Below are 15730 nucleotides of genomic sequence, written 5' to 3' on the forward strand. Positions count from 1 at the left end.
CTAAGTTTAAAAGGCTATTTCAAGTTAAATATTTAAGCATATTTGATTACCTCCTTTGTGGTGGGTAACTGGGGTGAAAAGAAAACCACAAATATGAGATAACGGCATTAAAAAGATAGCATTAGCATTAGCAACACTTTGCTAACCCTAAGTGAAAAAAAACTACAGTGCTGTACCGTAACTCCCCAAATATAAGACAAACTTTTTCCCCCAAAAAATGAAGACCAAAAGTATGGGTGCAACTTATAAACGGTAATTTAAAAATGTGTGTGTGTGTTTTTTTTTTCTCGATTTGACACCATTTGACAAAAAATGATTCGTCAGTCAGTGTAGCCGAGTTTTGATTGACAGATGTGCATTTTTCCATCGGCTGTATTTTTACTTACAATAATTACTTGATTATTAATTTTATTAATTGCGGTCTTTTGGCATAAACACACGATGATAAACATGGTGAAGCACACATGGTCCGCAACTTCGGGTATTTATGGTAAACAGCACTAGAGATCGACTGATTATCGGCCAGGCTGATTATCGGGGCCAGTATTTGGAAATGTGACATACATCGGTATCTGCCTTTTTTTTTTTTTTTAATCCGACCGGTTGATATGAAGAAATTAATGTAAATCCTTTGTGTAAAGGAAAGGTTTTGGCGATAGAAGTACTTCCGGTTTTGCAGATGTTTGAGGTATTATTTTCTATTTGTGTGGGTCAATAAACATTCTTAGGGCATTTCAATCAAGTTCAGTGTTTGTGTTATTCAATTTTACACCAATTTTTATACTTTAACTGCAAATAAATATCGGCTCCCATTATCAGTTATTTGCCTCCCCTACTACTAATAATCCATTTTGGTCGATCTCTGAAAAGAACTCAAGCCGTATAACGAAGAAAAGGAAAAACAATTACTTCGAGCGCATTCAACATTACCTTGGCGCGGCAAGACACATAACTAAACATAACTAAACATGCAACAAATATGTATGACCACAAGACTGTTTTGCTATAGTTTTACATGGTTTCCAAAGCGTTTGTGTCTTATATTTGGGGAATTATGGTAGTTGGGACTAAAACCGCTAAAAACGTTGTGAAAATGTTGATATTTATTAAGTCAAGGTGATAAAGTCCTACGGACCACGCTGTCCATGTAGGCCTCGGTCCAGATGATGTCGTGGTCGTGGTTGATGACCATGGGCCGGCTGAGAACGTGCAGGTACTCCATGACGTTTTCTTGGACGTCAGCTAGCGTGGAAATGTGTGTGTAATAACCTGCCGCGCAAAAGTGTAGACATTCAGGTGGAGCATTTTTAAATCCATCACTTTTTTTTTTTTTTTGGGCATCCTGTTAGCTTGATATGCTCAATTTAGTTATCAGACATCAGGACAATGTAATCCCCTAAAATAAATACATACATATCCAATGGTGACACAATTGAGAGTGGAACGTAAATTCAAGATTGTTGTTTTTTTTTTTTGTTTTTTTTGTAAGCGACAGAAGGAGCACATCAGTTAGCTCGTGCTGGCCCGGTTGTATGTACTATTGCAAACAAAAAAAAAAGTAAAATGATGTCTTTGAAATTGAGTTAAGATCGTTCAATAATTTTCCTTACCCTTATTATTGCAGGCAATCCATTTGACATTTTCAGCAAATGTCATTTCACGTCCTATGAGATAAGTGAACACTCGAACCTGGGGTGATGGAGAAATGACACTTACAAGAACGTAAACAGCAACTAGATCAGTGATATACTGTATTTCCTACGCGGCGTTCTGGCCAGTTGAACTCTTCAAAAACATTCTGGAAGTCCTCCATGGCGCCGTCTGTTATCAGCATGATGGCCCGGTTGCACAGGCTGCCCTGGCCCAGTGCCGCAGCCTGATCATACACACACACACACACACACACACACACACACACCTTTTCCATCCTCAATTTGTGATCATCAATGTCTCAATTTTGTGTGCGTGCGTAAAGGTCGACCTCGTTGAGGATCTTGAACGACTCCTTCATTGCGTTCTTCACTTTGCCTTCTCCTTTGACATGCAGCTGGTCGATCAGAAGCTTGAAGTGCTGCACGGTGAACACAAAACGTTAACGTTGCATTGTGGCTCATGAAAATTTGGTGAATGGAGCGTGTTTGTGTGTGACGGGGAAAAGGGCACAAGAGGGATTAGCGCAGCTCCCTGGCGCACTGACTAATTACAACATGGCCACTACAACATTACTACAGATAATCTGGATTAAACACACTGTAAACCCAAAATACAGGAGAGTTACAAATAACAATGTTTATGAACCTGGTTGTACTGCTGCACACTAAGATACTGTTTTCGTCAGGTTATTTCCATATGTAATTCACAGTTAACTACATTTGAACCTCTACAAATGAAATGATGATGATTCACATTCATTTTTTGTGACTGAAAATGATAATACACATACATTTTCTACTTAAACCAGGTATCAGTATCGGTGCCCACACCAGCCTTAATTCAGGATTTTAAATTATCTGTCATTGTTTTGTTAGGAATTTTATGTATCAGACTGCATCTATTATTGGGATCAGAGACTACTTAAGAATCAAGTACTCATACAAGGTCTGAAAAGAGTGGTATTAAACATACTGTCTGTCTGTCTGTCTATCTATCTATCTATCTATCTATCTATCTATCTATCTATCTATCTATCTATCTATCTATCTATCTATCTATCTATCTATCTATCTATCTATCTATCTATCTATCTATCTATCTATCTATCTATCTATATATATATATATATATATATATATATATATATATATATATATATATATATATATATACACGGTATACACACATACACACACAAATCTTTTGCAGCTCGATCGTGATCTTTTGTCTAAGTATGTCAAGCAACATCTGTAAACCCATGCAGTTTAGTGGTCGGCACACTACACTATAACGGCAATCCAACCAATTGTGTGTCAGCCTGGCCGGTCATGTGATGTGCTTAAAATTGTCAGCAGCCCCTCGACCTCACCTGATCTCTTTTGTTGTGTATAGTGGCGCGAGAAAGTAGGGCATGCATCCAGCAAACACACATACACACGGACAAGGTTTTTGGAATAATAACAACAAAGAGAGCAGATGAGCCATAGCAGTTGTAGAACAAGTAGAAAACAAACCGAAGCCAGACAGGAAGTTGTTCCCGAGGACAGGAAGTCCCGACAAACAACAGTTAAGTAAATCAATTAGCTGTGTGTACTTTATTCCTTCTTACCTCTCGGTTATCCAGGTCGGCTTGGACCAAGATTCCCTTGAAGCACGGTTCCAAGTATCGAACGTAGTCGCTATACTGAAGAAGCAGCAAATAGATGGCTGTGACAAATGTACAAATCTTACAAATACTGAGGAATTGCACGCTGCTTTACCGCTATAATGTTGACAAAGTCGTTCTCTCCTAGCGTGTCCAGTATTGTGTTTACGGTGTGCTTGGCGATGGTGAGTCGGAGACCTTTCATGCTGCCACTCACATCTACCACAATGACCACATCTTTCGGGGAGGTGGCTGCCTGGATGTACCTGAAGAAGGAAGACAACCAACAACAGGCAGGCACACAAAGTTCATCCGCTTAGTTTCCCCTTTTTATCTCTTTACTCTCATCCTTTTTAATTACAAGCTGGTGGACATGAATTAGATTTGTTCTCCCGGGGCAGCAGCTGCCACTGGCAAATTTCCAGATCCATAATCTGTTTGTTGGACTTCCCACTTCCTGGAGGTTCTGTTGGAGGGAGCAGACGGTGTTCCTGGAATTGACGTGATTTTCTCGTACAGATCATGGATTTGCGTCACATAAATGCGGGTTGGTTTCACTGTGTATAGTCACAGTCGTCTATCTACTATTGGTGTCTGTATGGCAATTTTTCAGCCAAGCATTTCATTCAGAAACTCCAGAAGATTGATTATGTGACAGCATTCATTTTGTTTCGATGATTTGAATTTCTAATTGGAACAACGTAAACGTGTAATATTGAATGTGCCATTGAAATGAATGGTAAACTCGATAAATGCAATTCCTGAAGAAATTGTGTGTGTGAAGGTGTAGGGCTTAATGTAGAGAGGTTGTATGAATTGGAATGAGATTCCACTGATGTGGAACGATGTGGAATGTTAGGAAAGATCCCTATAGTGAAATGAAAGAGCTAAATGTTGTGAATGTAAAATTCTTTAGTCAGCAAAACCAAAAGAGAGATTGTGTCTGCTGTAAAATCAAATCACTGATGACATTCACTATGCCAGGATAAAACGCTACAAAATAAATGCATGCAATATTTTGTAATACAATTTAGCGATAGATTGATTCATGTTCCCATCAATTTGCCCTTAATCTGAAAAGAAAAATGTGCTGTTTCTGCCATGGTGTTAGCTTGCTGATACAAGCAAAAAGCCTGAAAAAATCTTACGTACTCCCTGAAGTGTTTTCACAAATTCGTCATTCGTTTTATTTCTGGCTCATCTGCTGGAAAGCGGGTATTCATATAACAAAATTAAAGCCAGCAATTCTTTGCAAAGAATTCACAAAACACAATTTAGCAATAAGTCGCCTCATGTTCCAATCAATTTACTCCATCCATCTATTCACCCATTCATCTTCTACCACTGCCTTCCGGGGTCGGGTTCCGGGGCAGCAGCTTGACCAAAGGAAGCCCAGACTTCCCTTACTTCATCCAGCTCTTCCTTTAGGATAACCAGGCGCTGTGCATGTCCTGGGTCGTTCCCGGGACCTCCTTCCAGTGGGACATGCCCGAAACACTTCACCGGGGAGGCATCCAGGGGGCATCCTAACCAGATGCCCGAACCACCTCAGCTGGTTCCTCTCAACGCGTATGACCGAGCTTTGTATCCAGGATCTTGTCCTTTCGGTCAAGACCCACAGGTTGTGGCCATAGGTGAGGGAAGGAACGTAGATGGAGTGGTAAACAGAGCACTTCGCCTTTCGGCTCAACTCCTTCCTCACCACGACAGACTGGTGCAGAGTCTGCATGACCACAGACACCTCACCAATCCGTCTGTCAATCTCACGTTCCATCCTACCCTCACTTGTGAACAAGACCCCAAGATACTTGAACCTCCACTTGGGGCAGGACCTCATCCCCGACCCGGACAGGGCATTCCACCCTTTTCCGACTGAGGACCATGGTCTCAGATTTGGAGGTGCTGATCTTCATCCCAGCCCCTTCACACTCGACTGCGAACCGTTCCAGTGAGAGTTGGAGGTCACGGCCTGAAGAAGCCTACAGCACCACATCATCCACAAAAAGCAAAGACGCAATGCTGAGGCTCCCAACACAGAACCCCTCAACGCTTCGGCTGCGCCTAAAAATTCTGTTCATATAGGTAATGAACAGAATCGGTGACAAAGGGCAGCCTTGGTGAAGTCCAACCTTCACTGGAAACGAATATAACTTACCGCCGGAAATGCGGACCAAGCTCTGACATCGGTCGAACAGGGGCCGAACAGCCCGAATCAGGGCGTCCGGTACCCCATACTCCCGAAGTCCCCCAGCAGAACGAGGGAGTCCCCTGGCGGAGCGCTCTCCAGCACACCCTCCAAGGACTCCAAAAAGGGTGGTTACTCTGAACTGCTGTTTGGTGCATAGGCACAAACAACAGTCAGGACCCATCCCCCCACCCGAAAGCGGAGGGAGGTTACCCTCTCATTCACTGGGGTCAACCCCAATGTACAGGCGCTGAGCTGGGGGGCAACAAGAATGCCCACACCAGCTCTGCGCCTCTCACCGCGGGCAACTCCAGAGTGGAAGAGAGTCCAACCCCTCCCGAGAGCACTGGTACCAGAGCGCAAGCTGTGTGTGGAGGCGAGTCCGACTATATTTAGTTGGAACTTCTCGGCCTCACACACCAGCTCAGGCTCCTTCCCCGCCAGAGAGGTGACGTTTCATGTCCCAAGAGCTAGCTTCTGTAGCTGGGGATCGGTGCGCCAAGGTCCTCGCCTTTGGCCGCTGCCCAGCTCACTTTGCACCCAACCCCTATGGCCCCTCCCACAGGTGGTGAGCCCATGTGAGGGCGGACCCCACATCATCTCTTCGGGCTGAGCCCGGCCGGGTCCCATGGGTGTAGGCCCGGCCACCAGGCGCTTGACGAGCCCCGCCTCCAGAGGTGGGCACCGGGTCCGGGAGAGGGAAACATAAATTAATTTATTTTATTAATCATATGGGGTCTGTGAGCCGTGTTTCGTCTGGAACCTCACCTAGGACCTGTTTGCCATGGGTGACCCTACCAGGGGCATAAAGCCCCCAACTACTTAGCTCCTAGGATCACTGGCCGGCCAGGTGGTCCTGTGACGGCTCAAGGAGGGGCCGTCAATTTACTCTCAATTTGAAAACAAGCACACACTGTTCCTATTACTACCTTAAAAAGCATTAAATTATGTTTTCAGACACAGAGAACAAATTTTGCTAAGAAGCAATGTGAAGAGGAAGTTAGCCTCACCAGTTCCTGTTTCTGCAATCGAACGTGATGACCCCATTCTCGTCTGGGATCCACTGGATCCCTAGAGATGGAAAAGAGAGCAAATCTGCTGAAACTGTCTTTGTGTCTGTGCAAAAAGTGTCCTGTGGTACCTGGGTACAGCCTGAAGAAGCCTGAGGAGCTGCCAAAGTACTGCCAGGTGAGGGTGGGATCTTTTTGGAAATTATCGATGAAAACGTCGTTAAGCGCTTCTGACATGTAAGCCCCGTTTAGGATATCTGTGTCTAAAATGACAAAAGTTAGTCAGTAACACTCTGGATTTATGTGAATTCAAGATTAATGTTTTTCTCCAAGCACAAGTCAAGTTTTTTTTCCTTATTTTGAATTGACATATTACGGGAGTCGATTTATAACCGCATCACTCAAAAGAGACCAATTTTTTCTGTGTACAGTATCCATATTTGAATAATATCATCTCATTTACAAGGTTTACAGTAGTTAAAATGATTATATATAACTCTGATTCAACATAGTAGACATTCCGTTTCTCCACGGAACGTCACAAAAATGCCCTTTTGTCAAGCGCCACCTAATTGCCTCTGTTGTCGACAACGTGGCTCAATTTTTTTCAACGGACATTATGAAAAGGACAAGACAGCTTGACTTGTCAGCCCTTGGACATGCACGTGAACAAGCCAGCATGGATGTCGGCAGGTGAGGGGGAGAAACAACAAAGAGCAACGTTCCATGTTCTGATCTCATAACAGTCACCACTTGGGGAAATAACATCCCAAGTAAAATGATCAGTAAATCATTTCCAAAGACCTCCATTTCAAACAAACTGTAATGAGGTTGTTTGAACAAATGACGAGAGAAGGACGTCCGGAAGTTAAATGGGAGGAGCTATTTAGCAAGTCAGATAGGGATGATGAGGGCTTTTTGATAAAGTAATATATTCAGCTGTATCAAAAAAAATAAAGCATTGAAAATTCGAATCATTTTGTTGTTGCAACATTAGTTTCAGCATTTGCGTCCACGTGCACGCGCACATTGCCTCGCACGTCACGTTTCTGAGAAATACTTGGAGAAAAACAGTACACTTACCTCGGTTGTAGACGTTGGTGGGCACTTGGATGTTACTTTGCTGCGTGTTGACCAGCAGCTTGCTAAAGTGTTCGTTTTTTTCCAGCGGAAATTCTCCTCCGAGAGGTAACGGGTTACCGTCCTCGTCCACCATGTTGATCAGCATGGAGTTGTAGTATTCAAACTAGGATAAGAAATTGACAGATTTAGGATTTGGGTCATTTCCAAGGAAAAAGTGAAAAAAAAAAGGTTGAATTCATGAATGTGCCGATATATTTTGTGTTCAATTTTAGAGGGTCTTGTCATTATCTCATTTTCAATAATTAAGTCAAAAGTCATTGACTATTTAAGTCAGAAATCTGTTTTAACTGGGCATTTTTTAGGATGGGAGAATGGATTAATGGCAATTTATCTGTGCCGATATACTGTGTATATATATATATATATATATATATATATATATATATATATATATATATATATATATATATATATATTTTTTTTTTTTTTTTTTTTTTTTTTTAACCTGATGACTGATGAAAGATCACTTTAAATTTTCAGCTAATATTAAAAGAGACTGCGAACATGTACTGTTTCTCTCTCTCTCTCTCTCTATATATATATATATATATATATATGCTACATATGTATGCTATGCATGCATGCTCGTGTGCTAGAATGTTTTAAAATATTTTTTTTCTTACTTTGTTTTTGTTTTGTGTGTCATTTCTTTCTTCAGTGAACAGTTGAAAAAAAAACAAAAAAACAAAAGTACGATTGGAATTCTGGATTCTTAAAAAATGTAAAAAAATGTCTTTGGCATTGAATGAGTTCAACTACAAACTACCGCCTCTACTATATATATATATATATATATATATATATATATATATATATATATATATATATATATATATATATATATATATATGCTACGTAATAGCAGACCTGCGGCTCTCCCTTCATGTGCATTTTGAGAGCTGGAGCACTTGGATCGGTCCTCTGAGTTGGCAGGGGGAATTCAACACCACAAGCCAAATAGGGAAACAAACACATTCACACACTTTATGATATGTATTTAAAAAAAAAAAAAAAAAAAAAAAATATATATATATATATATATATATATATATATATATATATATATATACAGTAAATATATATATATATATATATATATATATATATATATATATATATATATATATATATACAGTATATATATATGTAGCATATATATATGCTACGTATGTATGCTATGCATGCATGCTCGTGTGCTAGAAAGTTTTAAAATATTTTTTTTCTTACTTTGTTTTTGTTTTGTGTGTCAAAAATGCTAGTAGAGGCGGTAGTTAGTAGTTGAACTCATTCAATGCCAAGGACTTTTTTTTACAGTTTTTTAAGAATCCAGAATTCCAATCGTACTTTTGTTTTTGTTTTTTTTAGTTTTTTTTTCAACTGTTCACTGAAGAAAGAATTGACACACAAAACAAAAACAAAGTAAGAAAAAAATATTTTAAAACATTCTTTCATATATATATATATATATATATATATATATATATATATATATATATATATATATATATATATATATATATATATATATATATATATATATATATATATGCTACGTATGTATGCTATGCATGCTTGCTCGTGTGCTAGAATGTTTTAAATTTCTTACTTTGTTTTTGTTTTGTGTGTCAAAAATGCTAGTAGAGGCGGTAGTTAGTAGTTGAACTCATTCAATGCCAAAGACTTTTTTTACATTTTTTTAAGAATCCAGAATTCCAATCGTACTTTAGTTTTGTTTGTTTTTTTAGTTTTTTTTTTCAACTGTTCACTGAAGAATGTTCTAAAAACGACAGGCAAAAATGCATGAAAAAAAAAATCAATCAACATGATGCAAATATGAAAATAAGGCATATCTCTAACTTACCTCTAGTGTGTCATTGTACTCATGGTAAAGATCAGCATCCTCTGCTGCTTCTGCTAACCTCTACCAAAAAAAAGTTACCATAACATTCAACATGATTACCTCTTATTATAAGAAAAAAATCACTTGAGTTCTCAGGACCTTAACAGATTTCATCTTCCTCCCAAGCATCTTCTCCATCTCTTCTGCAAACTTCTTGACCAACTCATCTCCGTCTACCTCCTCAATCTTCAACACGGCCTCCACGTCTTTATATTTCTTTAAACACAGATAGATTATGAAGAATAATCTAGCAGATGGTACGTACCAGGCCTGCCAGGGCTTCTGCAAGGTGGCGTGTGCTGCTCAAGCCTAATTACTGACACACATGTACCTAAATGTGAGCAAAATGATGATTTTCTAGGTCACTGGAGTAAATAACGACAACACACTGCACTAAAATAAACTTCAACTGTTTCTACACAACATTTATGCATAGTTGTCACTAAACATCAACAGAACCGTCCAAACTGTAACTTAGGTCTGTCATTTTAATCCATCGTTATAATTGTCACCACTTATAACACCGGTTATTGTTGATAATGGTTTGCTAGCTCAGTCAGTTCATTATTCCAAATTTCTGAGAAATGTTTAAACTGCAATACTGTATACTTGGGAGTCCAAATAGGCTGCAAGCATACATAATGTCATCCACCCAGGCTGAATGTTAGAACATTAGCATGCAGTAGCTAATATTAAGAAAGAAAGTGATTATAATTTGAACAACAATTTGTCATCATTCAAATATGCCAGCATGTCACACACTTTGCTCAACACATTCACTGTACAGGCCTTAATTCAAAAGTAGTGTTTAGAATTAAGTATTAAGATCTTTTTGAGTTATTTTGCGCCTTGAATGGGATTTGAATTAATAAATTCCTTTCACATACTTGAGCAAAGCATTCGGGGATGTCTTTTCATCCAAATAACCAACAGGCATGTCGCAAAGTGACCATTTTGTATTTGTTTTGGAGTTTTAGTTTTTAATTTAGTTTTGAATTTGGATTTTGTAGTTGGATTACGGAGGTGTTTTTTTTTAATTGAATTTCTGAACTCATTTGAATTCGAATACACAACTGTTAAATACAACCAAACTGCATTTGAAAAAGTGATTCTTGTTCATACCACCAGAGGGAGCCAACACACTACTATTGGTGTTTTTTCAACACTTTGAAGTGGACTTACTTTTTGTAGAAGTTCAGATCCGGAGTATTTGGTGGAGAGCGAGGCTATCTCAATGCCAAATGACTCAGCCCACTTCTGTACGCTGGACACAAAACAAACATCAGAAGTTCAGAAAAAGTATTGGACTTTTGTGGCTCTTTTCTTGGATCTGAAAAGCATTAAAGCATTGTGACCTCTCATGTCTGAGGTCACACTTTACCTACAGATTAAAAGAGATTAGCGTTAAAGGTGACGGTCAACAGTCAGGACATCTTATTATTTGCTACTAAATCATGTTTATTTATTCATTTTTGACCAACAAATCCTGCGTGTGAGGACCAGACAGGATGGCGACAGATGGTTGGACCAATGGGGATTCACAGGCTCTGGAATAGTCTGCCACTGTCCATTAGATCCGCCCAGACCCTTGTTGCTTTTAAATCTATTTTAAAAACCTACCTCTTCTCACTTTCTTTTAATACACCTAGAAAGTTGACATCCCTGGAGTGCTTTTATCTATGTCTTAGACTGTTTGTGTGTTTTATGTGTTTTTCTTTAGGTTCCTATTTTGCACTTTTCTTTTTATTGTACAGCACTTTGGTTGACGATGATCTATTTAAATGTCCTCTATAAATAAAATTGACTTGACTGCTTGGACTGCTGGCATCATTTTGCATTATGTGTTTATTCTAAAATAAGAATCATTCATGTATTTGGAACTATCAGAAATATCAGAACAGGTATGTCAGCTAATAAAGTAAAGAATATGATTCTAAAACCCTGTAGAGTTTAAATGGAGATCATAATAATTATATTTTTGTAATAATATGCTTAACTAGAGAATGCAATTTCGGGAGAAAATGCAAGTGAAGGCTGAATTTTAAGATTGAAGCATGTGGAATGATTTCAAATGAAATAGAATGAACTTGAATGATCTATGGTGTTCTTTTGGAACGTTTGGATTTGTCAATATAAATGGAAACTGGAGGTGAACGTGTAAATATTTTTAAATATCTATAAAATATGAATTGGTTTGAATGATCTGAACATGGTCAAGTCATGTTGGGGGATGGGGGGGATAATGTAGAGTATGTCCTAATATGGGAATTTGGATGTATTTTTTTTTTTTTTATTGTACATAGATTTTGGTGTGATATATAATATATATATATATTATATATATATATATATATATATATATATAGTGGGCCCTCGGTTTACGAGATAAATCCGTTCGGTTTGGGATCGTAACACGAATTCGCCGTATGGCAGGCAATCCAAACCGATGCTAAATAGCTAATGCATTTAAAACCCCAGATAAAAACATCAAAATTGTATATACAGATTGAAATTTGGTATCAAAATAGTATAGTAGGTGCTACGTATATATAATATACATGCACACAATCAAATAACATCATAAATAAAAAATATATTAAGGATTTATTTATTTTCGATTGGTGCTCTTTATGGCCATATTCCCTAGAGAGGGTATCCTAGCCTAAGTTAGCCTTCTTCGTATTTCTTGATTATCTCCAGATTCGTTTCCATATAAATAATTGTATTACTTTTCTCTCTAACATCACTAGCACTTGTGGGAGCCATGGCTAACCAATTCAAGTTTGAATTAAGCAGTAAAATGCACAATAAATACGTTATTTTAAGTACTCAGATGAAATCCAGCCTTTAGGATGCGGCCATTTTGACCGTGATGCCGACCAATAGCAGACCAGCATGAGTGCAGTCACATCCAACATGGCGGTCATGCACGCACACTAACCGCCATGTTGGATTTGTCGCAAGGCGAAAGAAATGGCGTAAAGAGGGGACAAAACAAACGTCTACATCGTAAGTTGAAAAAACCATACGGCAGGGACGTCGTAGACTGGGGGTCCACTGTACTGTAAATATAATTATAAATTATTAAAATTAATTACTTTATTTCATTAAAAAAATATATATATTTATTATTTTATATATGAAAGAATTCATGACTTCAATTTAACAATCAATTCAAGCAGTTTAAGATATGTTTTAAAATGGAATAAATATGAAATTTGTCAAAATGTGTTTTGTGTATACAATAAGCAGCATTGTATTATCCAATGCTTTTTTTTTAATTAAATAATTGGCAGCAACCTTTTCGGGTGAAAACTGACCCAGTTTTCCATAGGGAGGCGTGATATTTGCATTTTTTTCTTCTTCTAAATTTCAGTATACGGAAAAGAAACAAATATACTTGTTGTCAATTTGAGTCTGTTGCTGAATAGAAAGGGCAACAAAAAATGTTTTGTTTTTGCAAACATTTGGAAAAAGTGATTTTTGCACTGCAAGTGTTCTCACATCTCTGGTGAGATCCTCAGCTGGCCGTCGACAATCAACCACAGCGAACTGCACAGGATAATCCACGGGAACATCGTCAGCCTCGCTCGCCGTGGCCCATTTCTCTGCCGCTGTCCAGCAACGCCACCGTTGTCATCCATCTATAAGGATTTCCAGTCATATTACAAATATTACATCCCTCTAAGTAACAACTAGTAGCAAGTAGTAAACTAGCAAGTGAATAAAGTTATTAATTTACCTTTTTTTTTTAATCCTTTGTACAACAGCCCAGATCCAAAACATCAGTTTTGTTCAAGTCCGTAATACAAAAAAAATCCACATTGTGACACCTGGAGGACCAACAGGGGCGGAAAAACTTTTCGGGAGCTGAAAAAGAGCCATCATCATGACATCATAACCCCAAATACTTCCATATAAAAGACAACAAAATCCAGAATACACTTGGTGAGATCACGAGCAGTCACGACACGCCAACCTCCAAAATCTCCATATCCAGCTCTTCCCATCATTCCATCACTCTGTTCCCTGATTTTTTTCCAGGGAACATTTGAAATTACTTCTTACACTAAAGATTTTCTTCTAACTCCACATTCTGATGAATCCAAAACAATGGGAGTCTGGGATGGAGTGATGAAAGGATGGCTGTTAGGACTTCCTCTCTCTTGCTCCTCACAACCAGTTTATACCCTAATCCAGGCAGGATTAAACCCCTCCTCCTTCTATCAATGCCTTTTTTCTCCCCGTCACCCTTAACGCTCTCTCTCATTTCTTTGAAGCTTCCCTTCATTCTCCATATTGCTGCTTCACTTTGTGTCCGTTTAACATTGAAGTAAAATGAGGAGATGCTGGAATTTTACATTTTAAGGCTGTTGTTTAATCAGTCTATAAAATGTCCATCGGTTTTAGTAGTGCATCACTCATTTGACTGATACAAACCTGGAATTTAAACAAACACTGACGCTTGGCGGTTATATCAAATACTGCAGCACGAACGTGAACACTCGTCCAAACACAATTCTACGTTTCTTATAAACAGATTGGACGACCATAATATGATTTACTTAGCGCATGAATACGTCAAGTTTTTTAAATATTGAAAAAAGATACACGACAACAATACTGCTGTAATGCTGCAGAAAGTGCAGAGGGTTTTGATTAATAACATTTAAGAGACTGTGCACACACAAACACGAAAATACACACACACACGCAGTGTGGACCAGCTGTGGAATTTTCCTCCACCCCCACTGACCCAGATCTCTCACGGTGGAGATAAACTCATTTTTCCTCAAGACAAAAAGAAAAAAAATAGCAAAGAAAAATAAAAACATTCCCTAAAAATATTTCTCCAAAAATATTTTAGTTTATTATTTGTATAAAGCAACGATATTTATGTATTTTTTTCATGAACATGATATGTACGAAATATCTGCGTTAATCGATTTTGATTTTTGAAATTACAGCAATAAATGAATTTACTGATTTGCAGTGCGTGGTCATGTGACCACATGCGAAGGCGTGACGTCAGTGATGTCTCCACCGACCAATGCCTTTCACCTTCCGCCACAACCCGACCCAAATCAAGACTTCACCGGCGAGCGACATTTTTGAAGGTATGTCCTTCGTTTATTCGTTTGAATAAATCGATAAACCTTATAGGTATGCTTTTGTAAATGCGCTGAAAGCTGCAGCCAAGAGCGAAGTCGCGCAGTTGTTTGGCTAACATGTTTGCTCACTAGCTGTTGCGTTCAATGTTCAGGAAAAGGGTACGACAACGGCGTTCTCTGTCGTGATAAACAAAGGAATGCTGCTTGAGCTCTTTACCGAACGTTGTAAGCCTTGTGCTAATTCCCTCTGTTTTTAAAAAAATTTCACCGGTAATTTCACGCGCCATTACGTTTCTATTTATAAATTTCACCTTAACGCGATAGCGGTTACACAGAAAGGACAGAGCAAAACTATAAATTCAAACGTTTTTGCAGAGTTTTTGCGTTTTTTGCGGCCGATTTGAGCTGAACGGCAACCTGCATACACACACATTGGTTTTGGTTCTCAACCACAGGCCTCCATTGTTGTCGCAGCGTCTGTGATAGACACACAAAACATAACACTGGATATTGAACGCACCAACAGTGAAAGAAGATGCCCTGCATCTACTTGAATGGACCATCTATCCTCTCGGTCGATGTTGGAAAACACTTAAGTCATCTTTACGTCAGATTGTCCATGAAGTAAACATTTAACGAAGATTGGCATGCACTTACCGCTTCCCTAACATCCTTCTTATTTTTCGCTGCACTTGAACCTCACACGCAAACATGCCCTGCTGTTCTCAACCTTCAAACTTTTAAACTACTCTGAAGGTAATTTGAGAGAGTTTAAAACTGAGTTGGTGTTCATAGCAGATGGGGAGGTGAACCCATGGAAAAGCAGTTATCTTCAGAAAGGGGAGCCCCGGATGAGCGGGAAGGCTTTGTGGGGGTGAGATCAAATTAAGTAAATGAGTCAAGCATGAGGATTTTTTTTAACCATTTATCTTCATCTGCAGGATGATGTTGGGCTGAAAGGGGCAGAGGGAGGAGAAACCGGTCCCCCCTCTGGATCGTCAAGGAGGAGCAGCTCGTCCCGTTCCTCCCGCAAGAGCTTCCGGCTGGACTACCGCCTGGAGGTCATCACATCGTTAAAAGACT

The 15730-nt window shown here is 38.9% G+C and overlaps 2 protein-coding genes across 5 annotated transcripts in view; one reads left to right on the forward strand and one right to left on the reverse strand.

The window, feature by feature from the left end:
• The window catches only part of cacna2d4a (calcium voltage-gated channel auxiliary subunit alpha2delta 4a), a 64216-nt gene extending 50517 nt beyond the window's left edge, over nucleotides 1–13699 (reverse strand). The window contains exons 1-15 of one of the 2 annotated variants that reach the window (XM_088405834.1): nucleotides 13279–13699; nucleotides 13041–13180; nucleotides 10719–10800; nucleotides 9636–9752; nucleotides 9498–9557; nucleotides 7577–7739; nucleotides 6625–6756; nucleotides 6494–6554; nucleotides 3414–3564; nucleotides 3263–3337; nucleotides 1982–2071; nucleotides 1763–1876; nucleotides 1611–1689; nucleotides 1136–1269; nucleotides 51–68 (exon numbers count right to left, since the gene is read on the reverse strand). In XM_088405834.1, coding sequence (XP_088261960.1) covers nucleotides 51–68; nucleotides 1136–1269; nucleotides 1611–1689; nucleotides 1763–1876; nucleotides 1982–2071; nucleotides 3263–3337; nucleotides 3414–3564; nucleotides 6494–6554; nucleotides 6625–6756; nucleotides 7577–7739; nucleotides 9498–9557; nucleotides 9636–9752; nucleotides 10719–10800; nucleotides 13041–13180 — 1416 coding nt within the window. In that variant the 5' untranslated portion in view covers nucleotides 13279–13699. The remainder of the gene's footprint in view (nucleotides 1–50; nucleotides 69–1135; nucleotides 1270–1610; nucleotides 1690–1762; nucleotides 1877–1981; nucleotides 2072–3262; nucleotides 3338–3413; nucleotides 3565–6493; nucleotides 6555–6624; nucleotides 6757–7576; nucleotides 7740–9497; nucleotides 9558–9635; nucleotides 9753–10718; nucleotides 10801–13040; nucleotides 13181–13278) is intronic. The other variant, XM_088405835.1, reaches the window with a different exon arrangement.
• Nucleotides 13700–14544: 845 nt separating this feature from the next.
• The window catches only part of napepld (N-acyl phosphatidylethanolamine phospholipase D), a 4129-nt gene continuing 2943 nt past the window's right edge, over nucleotides 14545–15730 (forward strand). For 2 of the 3 annotated variants that reach the window (XM_088405836.1, XM_088405839.1), the window contains exons 1-3: nucleotides 14545–14653; nucleotides 15446–15521; nucleotides 15589–15708. In XM_088405836.1, coding sequence (XP_088261962.1) covers nucleotides 15462–15521; nucleotides 15589–15708 — 180 coding nt within the window. In that variant the 5' untranslated portion in view covers nucleotides 14545–14653; nucleotides 15446–15461. Of the gene's footprint in view, nucleotides 14654–15442; nucleotides 15522–15588; nucleotides 15709–15730 lie in introns of all 3 variants that reach the window. The other variant, XM_088405837.1, reaches the window with a different exon arrangement.

The sequence above is a fragment of the Hippichthys cyanospilos genome, chromosome 22 (assembly GCF_059441005.1).
Source record: "Hippichthys cyanospilos isolate Australia breed blue-spotted pipefish chromosome 22, RoL_Hcya_1.0, whole genome shotgun sequence".
NCBI classification, from domain to species: Eukaryota; Metazoa; Chordata; class Actinopteri; order Syngnathiformes; family Syngnathidae; genus Hippichthys; species Hippichthys cyanospilos.